Source organism: Panulirus ornatus, chromosome 4, assembly GCF_036320965.1.
Source record: "Panulirus ornatus isolate Po-2019 chromosome 4, ASM3632096v1, whole genome shotgun sequence".
NCBI lineage: Eukaryota > Metazoa > Arthropoda > Malacostraca > Decapoda > Palinuridae > Panulirus > Panulirus ornatus.
Window position 1 is genome coordinate 59772979 of NC_092227.1, and position 14277 is coordinate 59787255.

General features: G+C 42.1%; 1 protein-coding gene across 7 annotated transcripts in view; it reads right to left on the bottom strand.

The window, feature by feature from the left end:
* The window catches only part of LOC139766508 (uncharacterized), a 1237960-nt gene that overhangs the window by 156564 nt on the left and 1067119 nt on the right, over nt 1-14277 (bottom strand). For all 7 annotated transcript variants that reach the window (XM_071695222.1, XM_071695230.1, XM_071695271.1 and 4 more), the window contains one exon: nt 14112-14181. In XM_071695222.1, coding sequence (XP_071551323.1) covers nt 14112-14181 — 70 coding nt within the window. The remainder of the gene's footprint in view (nt 1-14111; nt 14182-14277) is intronic.

The following is a 14277-nucleotide window of genomic DNA, read 5'->3' on the forward strand; positions in this document are numbered from 1 at the left end:
CTTAGATGATATAGAATAGGCTTCGGGGAAAAGGAAAGAGAGATGGATATGATGAGGAAAAGTATCACTGCATACATAAAAAGGGGGAAACAACACTAAACCTAAATCATAGGGAATGTTTGAGGAAGACAGATGAGCGTGGGAAGTGACCAGTGAGCGTGGGAGAAAAAAATATGCAGGCAACAGAAAAGTGACCAGCTCAGGCAGGGAAACACACAGAGGAAGAGATGGTTATTGACGTGAGTTGTGTAAAGAGGGAGAAGAGGTTCACACGAGGGGGAAGTCAGGTATGATGTATGCAGAAGCAGTGGAGGTCACAATGTAATTAAGGCGTTGTAACAGATGCTACAGGATTAAGAATGGAGACAAGGGAGCGAGTGAAAGACCCGGAGGCGGTAAGAAGCATATGGCACCCATATATCAGATAGGAGCACAATAAGGAAGGGGAACTGAGGAAAAGAGGGAAACTGTGCTGGATGAAGAGAATGAAGTTCACTTGGACAACAGAAGTCTGGATCCACCTGAGTGAAATGAAAGAGGGCATAATGGAAGTGAAACTGTAGGTGTGGACGCTACACCAGCAGAGACCTTCAAAAACCGGAGAGGAAAAGAAATCACACGATTAAGTTTACAAAAAGCATGAATGGGATGTGGAGAAGAAAAGAGATGTCGGCAAAAGAAATAATGATAACTCCATGAAAGAAAACCAGGACAAAGATGTGTGGTAATAACCAAGTAACGAGCCTGATGCCATACTGAGAGGTGCTGAAAAGGGTGAACACCAAGGGCAGTAAGGATTGCATTTGGAAAGAAACAGCTCGGATCAAAAGAAAATGTGGGACAGGATGAAATAAAAAAAAAATAGGGATGTTCCAAGGTGTTGTGCTCAAAGAGTCTGGATTCGAGCAATAAGTTGGCTGAGTATTCACAGACTGTGAGGAGGTTTTAGCCACAGTGAACCGGGGTAAAAACTGACTGAAACTGATGATAACTGGCATGTTGAAGACAGACAGAAGACTTATCAACAGGTTATACAGGGAAAAGTAAGCCATGATCTGAAAGGTAAAATGGGTACTGAGGAACTAAGGGTTCGATGGAGATGGTCACAGCTGTCAAATTTGCGTTGTATTTCCTCAGTCTAAACGAAGATGACGAGGAACGAATCGATCGACGAGATCTGACGATGCTGGAGGGCGAGAGGAGAGTGGCTCAGGCTTTGCAGGTTGGTCAGGGAACGAAGGCTAGTGCTGAGGCTGATAAGACACAGTATATAACGTAATAGTGAGTGCAAGAGAAAGGCTAAAAATAATGCAGACATAAAGGAGTGGAATAGCCATTAACTTTACGACTGATCGCAAAAAGAAGAGAGAATGTTTACTTGTTCAGAGGTACCTGAGTGCTCTGATGTGAGAGAAAGTAAACAAGGTCAGGTTGAGCAGCTGAGTGCCCTGACCACGGTGGATGGATGATGTGAAGCTGACGTCTGAGCCAAGACTGGGATGCGTGGAGAAGGGAAGGAGCTGATGATGAGGAACGATAAGCCTGGGGGGGGGAATGGCTTGGCTATGCGTGGGTTCGAAACGTAGACTCTGTGGATGTAGGACATTTGATGGCTAAGAATCATTTGACATGTTGGTGTGGGGAAAGGTACAGCAAGCCTATTGGACAAGAAAGCGAACGACGAAATGAGAGTCATGAGAAAAAGACGACAGGTCATCGCGCTCCAAAAAGAAAATGTAATTGAGCACATCCTATGCCGAGTTGGACTACTGGAAAACGTTCCTTTAAGGGTGGGTTGGGGTGGGGGATGGATGGGATACTCCCAGAGGAGATATCAAGGATCAGTAAGCACGAGAAGCTGAGGGAAGGATCGATTTATGTAGATCAAGGAGGAGGGGATAACACAGAGGCCTCGACTCTTCCCGCCGCGGACCACTGATCACAGCCATATTGTGACCGTTTTCTTTTCGTTCTCAAAATACCTGCTTGTCTGGCGAACTTCTTGATCTTGGTGTCTTCGTAGATCCATCGGGAACTGTTACGTCCTGGCAAAACTAAAGGTTTCACCATATATTTCCAACCAAAGTTATTTCTCCAAAATAACTGCTAGTTCATCGTGATAGATAACACTGCTGTTTGTTAAATACGAGTAAAACTTAAAGATTTCATTTGTAGATGTCAAGCGTCTCATGGTGTGTAGTGTTGATGTGTTGTGGGACCTTTGCTTGTGATTATCACTGCCGCGCTACCTATAGGTTAGATCGATGACCGAGGTGTCTGGTCCTCCCCCGGATGTCGTCATCAGTGGACTGAAATACCGTAAACTAAGTCGTGAACGTCCGATGCTGATGATGTGGTGTTGGGTGTCATTCATATCTGAACTTTATGACATGAGCACCTTTCCTGGGCTAACGTGACTTCCGGGTCGATCTTAAACAATCTCCTCTGCAATCTCTTTGAAAGTTGGTTGTGAATTCTAAGTTCCTGATGTTTCCTTAGTGCTTCATGCCTGAGTGAATATGTAAGACTCTCATTTACATGCCCTTATTATAGTACATGATAACCATACCAGAAGCAGACCGTCGTATGGAAACTTTATCCAAATGTGAGACTTAGAACAGGACTACACAAAGGGCTTAAACCAAAAAGAGATCACAGGTAGTCATATGTATGAGTCAAAATGGAATCCAATGGTCAAACGGTGCGGCCAAGAAGATGTGTTGCATATATGAACGACTAGATTAGACGAGGGGATGAAACACTGCGTTGTATAAGATGATTTTCCGAACGTTGTTATGGACTGAAAGCAATACGGCTATTGACGGACGCCATCGTAGATTCGTTCTTTTAAATGTGTTCGGCGTCGGACGATTGGCGACTGAGGCTGAGCTCATGAGCGGGTGACTGGGTTGGCTCGGGTGGTGGGTCAGTCTGCGGGTGACTGATGGATGGTGACTTGTCAGTTGAGTGGTTGGATGACTGGGTTAATGAGTGGTTGTGTCGTGATTTCCCGGCCGTAACTTAAGTGACGTCTAAACGGGTGGTGTACAGATATTGGCTAGTAGATGGATGAATGAGGAGATGGATGAACAAAAGGATGGGTGAGTGGTACGTCTGATGGACTATTAGATGGCGAGTGATTAGGTGGTTGCACGTCAGAGGCTAAATCGACTGATGCTGGAGGGGGTAGGGATAGTTAGATAATAAATGATTGTACGGATAGATTGTGGACGAGTCGCTGGGTTGGTTAGGAAGCAAGGGGATGGCTGGACATGAGAATGTGTTCGTCCTAAATGTACATGCTGTGAATCTGGATGAGACTCATACACGTAGGTGAATGTTAGCAACATCATTCAATCACTTGGTTCACCGTGTCTATATTTCAACCGCATACAGAGGTGTTATTTCGGAATCTATACAAGAAAAAACTGACACACTCGTGTAAAACTCAATCGACATTTTCTTATCCTAAAGTTGTAGTTGCCTCTAAAAGACTCGGAGGTCGTCGGCCTAACCTGCTGGAGGCCACAGGCAAGCCCGGCCTCCTGGGACTCAAGTAAAAGCGGTTCAAAGTAGTTCTTCCTCGGCTAACTCGCTCCCCACACTCGCCCGGCAAATCTCTCTCTCTCTCTCTCTCTCTCTCTCTCTCTCTCTCTCTCTCTCTCTCTCTCTCTCTCTCTCTTCTCTCTCTCTCACCGAAGCCCACGAAATTCAGAGAAAAATGCTTAACTATCGGAACATCCTTTACCTAACTTCACGGTCTTGCTGGTTTATTAATTATAGGATGGTCAGCGCTCGTGCAGGGACTGATATGATTTGTGGCATTGTTATATGTCATGCCTTTACAATTCATAGACTGGGATTAAAAATAATCTTTTAGAAATCAGATTTACTTACGTTGCTTATCAGACCGACCATAAAAAAGTCCCTTAGTGACCTTTTTCTGAGTTCTTCAGGACTGTCCATTTTTTTTTAGTAGGTGGAAATCTATTCAAACAATTACACCAAACATACTAGCTATTTCGTATTTACATTAAGAAAAAAAAAAAAATTCAATCGTTTGGCATAGCTATTGTATATAGTGTCAGCTTTGTATCCAGGATTATTTTTTCTACATCCAGTACACAGTAGTTCCCCACCAGCTATCAGGTTTTGGCAATTGAGCACTTCCCTCCACACAACCATTCCTTCCAGTCCTCCAGCCATCATATGTTACGCCTCATATACGCCTCACCCTCTCTCTGCCTCCGCTTTACGCTCGCTCTTCTGCTGCCTCGCCTTCCGTCCATCACACTCAGGGTCATCTGGCAGTGCCTGGCATTACCTGTGAATCTGTGTACGTCTACGGTGTACTTTTCCTTCAGCGAACATTCCCTTTAAATGAGGGAACTAATGCAGTGTGTGTGTGTGTGGACATGTATAGCGTCACACTAGCCACATGAAGGAAACCCTCCTTAATCAATTGGAAAAATATGAGCCAGTGTCGAAAAGGAATATTCATCAACCTAAAGTATATCTGATGTGAGAAGTAGAATATCTGTTTTCAACCCGACGACAAATATTTGGAGCGAACGAACGAGCAGTACACCACAAGGAGTCTATATGATGGTGTTTAGCAAAACCTTGTTATCATGGACGCGTACATCATTATTTTCAGGCAACATTTCATTTCCATCAACGGGAAGTGATGACATCCAAATATAATTGTGAGAACTTTGTATCGCTTGATTAAGTGAGAGGCGTGGCGTAGGGAGGCGCCCGGGCGTGTTGTGTATGGAGGAAGGACTACTGTGTGTCTGGGGGTGTGGGAGTGCTGGGGGAGGAGGAGAGGAGAGGAGAGGAGAGGAGAAAGGGGGGAGGGGATGAGTACACACTGTTGATGGCGGTGGGGGACGACCATCAACGCGTCATTCAGCCAATTTTTCAAAACCTGCCGCCAATGGTGTACACCAATAAAAAGAAGTGCTCCATTTGGTATAAATCGTTTTTTAAGCGCCTCTCGTGTTTATTTTAATTACGGGTTGACCCTAAATCACTGGCACATTCCAGTTCAAATTCGCTGGGAGCTTTCCTGGTCTCCAACACGCCCTGATACAACTATATTACCGGTCGCACTATACGTACACTCTCACGATATCTAAATAAAATAGAAAAGCAATATTACATTCGAAATCGTTAGAATATATTCTCTTTTATGTCTTTCAGAGATTCTAACTGTGATTTCGTACACTTCTTGCAAACTACTTTAGTCTACTATACCACTATGCCTCACGTTTTCTTTGTAGAAAAGTATCTGAAAATTTTCACACCTGCAGTCTCTGAATCCCTTGTTATCTCAAAGGTGTGGTTGAAGTAAATCATGACAACATCCATCGAAATTTCCTCTTATTTTTTTTTCCCCATTCAGTTCGTCTGGTTTAAACTACAACTTAAAGTTGATAGTTGTATTAAGTTGGTGTAAGTAATGTAAACTGTGACTAATAGATAACATTCTCCTGTTCTTGTGTAGGTTACTAAGTTCTTTGGAAGGTGATGAAGTTCTGAACGAATGCCACACAGTCTTACTCTGGTAGCACAGGACACCACCAACTGCAAATGTGAAATCTAATTTGTTATACGACACGATAGCTCTATTCTCTCTCTCTCTCTCTCTCTCTCTCTCTCTCTCTCTCTCTCTCTCTCTCTCTCTCTCTCTCTCTAACTATATTACTATTCACTATATTCATGCTTAAGATAGAAATCAACACCCCCTTATAAAGATCAACAGTTCTAACTTAAAAAACGGACATCAAACTCTCTCTCTCTCTCTCTCTCTCTCTCTCTCTCTCTCTCTCTCTCTAACTATATTACTATTCACTATATTCATGCTTAAGATAGAAATCAACACCCCCTTACAAAGATCAACAGTTCTAACTTAAAAAACGGACATCAAACTCTCTCTCTCTCTCTCTCTCTCTCTCTCTCTCTCTCTCTCTCTCTCTCTCTCTCTCTCTCTCTCTCCGATATCTGCAGGAGCTCCCTCGTTCCCAAGGGGAGCGTCATGCTCACGTTAACGTGGACCCTTTGACAAATCGAGCCGCCCAGGATTGATCAAGGGCACACGTGCTAGTCATGACTCTCTCACAGTCGCCGATCTCTTAGTCACCGTAGCGCAGGGTTGAGGTCAGAACGTACCAGGTCCACAGACACAAAAAAATATGCAACTTCAGTAATCCTTTTAATGCTAATGGTCACAGTATGAGCATTTATGCATAATAAAACAGCCGCCGATAACGATAAAACAAGAGATATTCAAATTGATGTATGGAAGCTACAACACTGGGGGTTCATATCGGCTCAAGCTGGGGAGAATGTTTAAGCACAGGCGACACCAGACTCTGGTAAACTGGCCGATCGTTTCGGAACCTACACACAAGACGTGTTTTCCTAAGGACGAGGTCGTGGAAGACCAACCAGAAGTACGAAAAACATTCAGTGAAATCTTACTTTCACTATTTAGGCATATATAACGGCATACATATGATTTGGTTGCAATTGCACATTACACAGTTCATAAGAATTAACGAATCTCTTCCACCGTAGCGTCATGAGGTAATGGGATCTCATACATTTCGAAACTCAAGACTCTTGAACTGCCATTATGTTTTGCGTTCCCTCAGACATTCAAAAAACTGGTTATCGCTCAGAGAAGCACGAGTTTGACAGAATCCTTAAATACTGTCGCCAAGAAAGGGCCATCAGATGAAGAAACACTGAGATCTGGCGTAAAATTCCGTCTGTAATATGAAATTGAAATACGATTCATCTTGAGCTTAGCTTTATGGGAATACATCGACCAAGGTCGATTTATATCTACGGATGAGAGAAAACATTTGACCCTACCTATCATGGTAAACGTTACTGCTGGTGACGACATGTTACAACAGTTACAAGATACGTAAAATGGAAAGAGATGGCCACTGCAACACATCCTCATTGCTCGAGGTTAAGCACAGAGGTGGGTTCTCTCCTAGACATACTTCAGTATCTACAATTCCTTCCTTCAGGAAGTCGTGGTTTCCTCCATGCAAGGTGCGCTTTCCAGAGCCAATGCGCAATGCATGCGCAGACTTCCAGTGGTGTGTCACGACCTTCTAATTTCCTCATCAACCTTTTTAAGTGGCGCTTTGGCGACAGCGTTCCGAGTGTCTATTGAGCAAGAGAGGAGTATTTTCATGCCAGACCCTTGCCCAGATCTCTCATGTCAGGCGGGGAGGAGGTGAGAGATCTAGTGAACAACCAACACATCCACTTCCTGCAGTGGCCAAGTAAGGGATGTTAATCACAAGTCCACTGGAGAATAATTGAGCCCACTAGAGTGAATTCTTGAGATCATATGGAGAACATATATGAAGAACGAATAACATGAGCCTTGATATAACGTATCTGTTAAGAGCATTAGTCATTTACGAGTGGCCGTCATAGACAATGTCAGTAATACGTTGACTCCACACCGAAGTGTCTAGAACTTGCTGTAAATAATGAAGGAAACTGAACAAAATACTGTCATAATGGTGAACTGTATTGCAAATATCATTTCCGTGAAATAGTGAATGTTATCTAAGACTATGTCTTACAATGTGAATTAATTATGATTTCAGTTTAATTAGCTAATTTCGAAAGAGCTTCCGAATTCTTTAAAAATACTTGCACCCCGTTAGATTACAACTTGTTCGTGAAGAAATATGCAACTTGCGTGTTTTGATGTTCTGTCCTACAATCAAGTTATTGTTACAGTCACTCTCTTCCTCTATATTCAGTTGTCAGTTTCATCTCCCTTATCATTTTACAAGCTTCGGTCCTCTGTATGGCAATACGTCTTAATGTATTCAGTTCTCGTTTCCTACGCACGTTATGACGACGAGTTTGAGTTGAAGAATTCGTCAGATCTTCATAAAGTGAATGTAAACGCTTTAGGATATTCGTAATATTTCATCCAAGTTGTGAGGTAAATATGATGATAGATATTTCGGTTCGTGGCTTGTTAGCTTTGACCTTACTGGTGCCACAGGCCGACACCAAAAGGACTGAATAATGAGCCAAAAACACAAGTGATGCCGTGTCTTATAACAAGGTGGTTCATTACTCAATACGAAGCCTTCAAATCCTATTTCCACGTATGTCTTGCAGGTCTCCGTCCACATTTGTACATAACGAAGTGCAGAATCAGAAGTGAGGCAACACAGCTAGAAGGATGCCTATTACGGCTGCTAGAAATTCGTATCAAAGTCATATTGCTTGATTACTATCTAAGACCAGCAGTTTAAGAAGAAATGAAATGAAAAATATAGATGTCACTGCGTACGGTAACTGAACAGCGGTGCAACGAGGGTTAATGATTTTTGAGTTATATTGTTACTTTTGAGAAGTGACAATCTCACATCTTCCCACTAATGAGCCTTGTCAACTTTAAGATGCCTAGGTTCACTGCACACGTAATTTACATATACATCGAAGCTCAGATATCGGAAAGTAGGTTTCACCTCCAACGTTCGGGAAACATACTTATTGGATGTATAACCATAAACATGTGAAGCTACGGAATATGGCACACATTCCCTACTGTGTCGAGATATCACACAGCTCCCCCATTTTCCTCTTTCCCTTCTGCTCCCTTCTATCGTCTTCCCACGACCCCTTCTTCCTCTCCCATTCTGGCCGACTCCTTCACTGTCTTAAGTATCTGTTTTCATTGCCAGTTTCAACTGCTTGTGGTAATCACATAATGAACTGTGCTACGTTACCACGTATGGTCGGCGACCCCGCGCTACACCACTTCGTTCACACCTCCCGTAACATTCTCTGGCCACGCCTCCCGCTATCATCAGTAAACAATATACGGAATCAAAATAAGACTCCAGCAAGCAACAAGAGGCTTTTGCAAGGAGTCATATGTAGAAACAGAATGGCACAAAATGGCAGGAATAAGCTAATATATAACTATAAGATTTATGAAGTCTATTGCGCAAAGACAAGCCTTGTGTCTTTGCGTTTCATTGGCCCCAAATGCTTCTGTGGGAAATGAAATTCATTTACGTTTATTTACGTCTCCCGGAGTCGGACACTGTTCTTGCTTGGATTCTCCTTCTTCTTCGTATTCCCCTTCCTCTTCCTCTTCCTCCTCCTCCTCTTCCTCTTCGTATCCCTATTTCTCTCCTTCACAACAATCAAAGATTGTATCCGTTTCACCAGAACCCTGGCCGGCGTTTACCTTAGTTCAATACACTCTAACAAGTTTTTAAATTTTTTTCCTTTAGGTTTTTTTTTTTTTCCCCGAAGGATTTTATGACGTCACAGATCAAACAACCCACAGACGCATAGTTTTTAGGCCAGTGTTCCTAGCAGCGTTAATCAAATGTGAGGAAAATCTGTAAAGAGATACGTTTCCAGAAGCTTCCTATAATGTTCAGCATAATTGTCCTATTTCAAGCCATTTTTCCCTTGTATGTGGGGTCAATAATGATTTTTTTTTTTCCTGTGCCAATATTTGGCCGGTCTCAATGTCTTAGCCAATTTTCATGAGACTTAACGTAAACGTGTTTTCTTCTTTACACGTTCCACCCAACAACGTATATCAAATCTATGATTATATCACATTTGGCGATGTTCTAGGGTGGTTGAAGATTGCCAAGAAGGGGAAAACCTTTTTGGTCATTACTTGGCTGTATTTCATTCAATAGTCATTAAGAAATACCACAAAAAGTCGCATCAAATACCACATAACATAATAAATTATTTTCGTAACTAGGTCTAAAATCTTTTAGATGATAGAATAGATACCAGAAATTTTGAATTTTGGCTGCAAATCCATTCTAATTCTGTCCCTGGTGATGAAAAAGCACAAAGATCCTTTTCAAACAAGCTCTATGCACTGGTGATATCAATGTGAACTTCAGGCAGTTTTCGACAATCTACAGGAGTTAAATGTACATTTATAACTTTTTCACAAATTCTTCCGAAGCATTTCAGCCGATATTACTGAGATGTGATCATGATTCCCACATACTCAAGTAACTGCTACGTCAACTGATAATGACGAGTCTTGGCATAAAATCATTCAAGACGTGTTCAGCCACTTGTGGCACTCGAGGTATTAAACAATGTCCTCTTCTGTTATCAGGCAATCCAAGTTCCCTTTACATACAATGTAATATTAAGTAAGAGAATGCTATACCACTACTGTACACATATACGCACGTAGATGTCACATGGTATCAAAAGTGATGATCGAATACCTTTTTCAATTTTGCAACTTGATATCAACACTGTCTTCATGTCTTCATCAGCAACCGTAAGACCAGATAGACTGACTGATTATTCGTAAGATTTTATAAGTCAGTCACTCTGCCACAGCAACCACAGCTTTCCCGAAAGCACATCTTTCCGCATTATCAAACCCTCAACCCCTTTTTTTGTGCTCTGTGTGCGCTCTTCATCCCAAATTCAAACTTACGAAAAAAAATATATATGAACTCTTCTTCCCTGGTCCGCGGCACAAACCTAAAGACCTCACAACTCCTTCATCAACAGCTTCTCTATAAGGTAAATATATCAGTTCAACAGTAAGGGTTCCCTGACATCTCCATCTCCATTCTTCACTCTCTCTCTCTCTCTCTCTCTCTCTCTCTCTCTCTCTCTCTCTCTCTCTCTCTCTCTCCCCTCCCGGCTCTCAAGATGTTTTTCAGGTACTTGAAATACTGAATGTCCTCCATCCAGCCTCTCACAGTCCACCCATATCTCACAGTCAGACATCCTTTCCACACACACACACACACACACACACACACACACACACACACACACACACACACACACACACAAACACACACACACACACCTTAACCTCATTAAGTATTCACGTTCATCACTCTTCCCTTAAACACAGTCTCACAGGCTTCAACATCAGCGTTAACCTTTGTGTGGCAATGTTACCAAATTATGTTCCCTTCCCGCTTGTCCCACCTCCATCCCTCCACCAGTACTACAAGCGAACATCTCCAACACCACTTCTCCACCAGTACTACCAGCCAACATCCCCACCACTACTCCTCCAGCACTTGCAAACAACCTCTTCTAACTGCTCTACAAGCAAACATCTCCTTTCTTCCATCACCACTTCTACCACCAGCCAATACCGCAGTAAATATTCCACCTGTGTCAGTATGAAGACGTAACACTTTCTTTTCCTTCATCTTACCTCAGCCGAACGTTTTCCATTCCCATCAACTCTGGAATTTGTTTTCGTTGTTTTACGGAATCTCTCCATCGCTCCAGTCACTCCCTCCTCCAAACAGTAACATAACCATACCCACATCACAGTCTTAATGTGCTAGACACACACACACCATGAGAGTTTCATTCATAATTACTTCTTTCCCGCTTAATTAGTCCAACACACTGTATCATTCTTTCTTCTCTCGTCACGTTCATTCTCGTGTTAAAGGTCTGGTTGACACAGCCAAGTTCCTCCAGAAACCGATCTTGCTCATCTTTCGCTGCACCGCTTTTGAGCATCCTAATTCTCCCTCTTCCAACACAACCAAACTCACATCTCTTCATTATGATACAACCACACTCACTCTTATCTCCTTCATTAGCATCCGACACAATCATACTCTTATCTCCCTCTTCCGATACAACCATACTCTTATATCCCTCTTCCGATACAACCATACTCTTATATCCCTCTTCCGATACAACCATACTCTTATATCCCTCTTCCGACACAACCATACTCTTATATCCCTCTTCCGATGCTACCATACTCTTATCTCCCTCTTCCGATACAACCATACTCTTATCTCCCTCTTCCGATATAACCATACTCTTATATCCCTCTTCCGATACTACCATACTCTTATCTCCCTCTTCCGATTCAACCATACTCTTATCTCCCTCTTCCGATATAACCATACTCTTATCTCCAACATCCATGAAATAACAACACTCATGCATCACAAGGATGATAACCTCTCCGTACAATCCCTTGTCATGGAAACGATATCCCAGACGCTCTCACAAACGGCTGGAAAACACCCCGGAGCGAGCACCTCCCTCCTCCCCAACTCCTCTTCCCGCCATCTCAAACATCCCACTGTAAGAGCGCGGTCCCAGCCCTCGTTCCTCCGCCGCCCAAGACACGCGGTAAACACTCGCTTCCCACTCACCCCCCCGCCTTCATCTCGCCAGACCCAACGTACATAAATTTAGCATCGAGTCACATTCCTGGAATGTATTCAGAACCTCTTGATGCGAATGTCTGGATTATTTTCTCTCTTTTTTTTCTCATCATTAGAAATATAAAAACGGATTAATAAATTAGTTACTATCAAACACACATCATATTCACCTCTCCTCGATAACTGACATGCATTACTGAAGCTTTTACTCATCTTTATTGTTTAAGATAAACAAGTATAAATGCAGTCGGTCCAGTGTTCAGGTCTTAAGAAGAACTGTACATGTTAAGACCACAATGAAGAACTGGTACAACAACGGTGAACCTCCTCTGCAAAAACGTTCTTCCTGGAACCCTCAACTTAAACGTGGAAAATGTCTCACCTCAAACACACAGGCAAATATGTTCTAAAACTTTCCAGTATTCTCGGAATTGGAGCTTTTTTTTTCGCAGACTGTTCTAGAATAATCATAAAGGTTCAAGTAACTTGCATGATTAATCTACATTAATGAACTGTTTACTTTCCATCTTTTTTTCTAGTATGGACTGTAGATTTCTTATATTACATGATTAATGTACTTTATCCTTGGAGTCAGGACTGAGTCAGCTTTTACAAAAACTGTAACTGTATCTTTGTTACCATAAGGTAAAGGAGTTGAGACGCGGTTACCCTTGCAAATAATGACCACCTCTGGTCTTTTTCTTCTCAGGTGTGATGATCATAGGTGGTGTTGACCAGTATCTCTGACGGAGGTTTTGCATGTTGCTCAACTGCCTTCTGGATATGTTTTTCCGAAGTATGCCAGCACCCTAAGAGGGACTATAAGTCATATAACAATACACTAAGGCCGTTCTCTCGAAGTTAAATGCTATAGGGAGGACTTTCGAAAGCAACGTAATGGCTCTACAGAAAGGGAAAACAAGTATCAGTTCACCCTTAACGTAAGTTTAAGGTTCGGAAGCAATACAGTGTTGTACATATGTACTGTTATGCAGTGTTTCTTACTATACACGCGAGTGAGTAAGGCAATGCAAACACATGAGATAAAGAACTCGTCACGTGGAACAAAATGTTTTCTTCTCTTCTAACTTAATTTTCTAGAATTCTACTGCATTTGATCCAGGGTTACTGCTTTGCAGATATTCAGTTTATTTCTTGTCAACGAACTGTATCTGAAAATACGATTTTTCTTTTTCTCTGGAACTAAGGCGTATGTAGACGTTAGGAACATGTTGTGGATACTCCCTTGCTGTTTACAAGGCATGTTTTTGAAGGCAATCATCCTCGGTGGTTCTTTGGTGTGTGGGTTGCATGTCTTGCTTACCAAACAAGTGAACCTGGACATAGTCACAGAAACTTCCTATATCAAAACGAATGTTTTCTTATCTTTTTTTCTAGCTTTGAATGAATAAATTTCCATCGACTGTTCCCATTAGTTTGATTGTTAGATACTGTTATGATCTGAAATTGTTTGCATGCTTCTGTCTTGGATAACCACCAAATACCCTCAATGTCTTTTTGAAATTCTGAAGTACTTCTACTTTTTCATAAGAATACCATGCAAATGCACAATTCTCTTTGAGGTACTGTGTAGATATCTATTTTGAGCTGAGACTGTGTGTATCCTAATGGAAAATCACCCTTAGTTGTTTGTCTGTGACACAGCTGATTCGTAATATACATATATCTTTAACAATACTATATCTCACTATTTTATGGTCGATCTGCATAACATTTCTGTTTGATCTGTGATGACTAGGTAGCTTACTGACCATACAAGCCTCGTCAGACTCGGTCTACGTGTACCAGCTACGCTGTAGTGTTTCCTTATCTACTACATGTCTTACAGATATTACGAGTCTTACAAAGTAGACAGAGACAAGAGTCTCATACCTGCGTCTCTCCTGGGTTCCACCATCGCACGATGCACTGCAGCCAGACCAGTCCGACCAACTGCCCCAGCCTGCAACACAGGAAGAAATGTATGAGTGTTCATTGTTCAGGAAAAATTACACACACACAAACACACGTACACATACTTGTATACAAAAAATTTAAA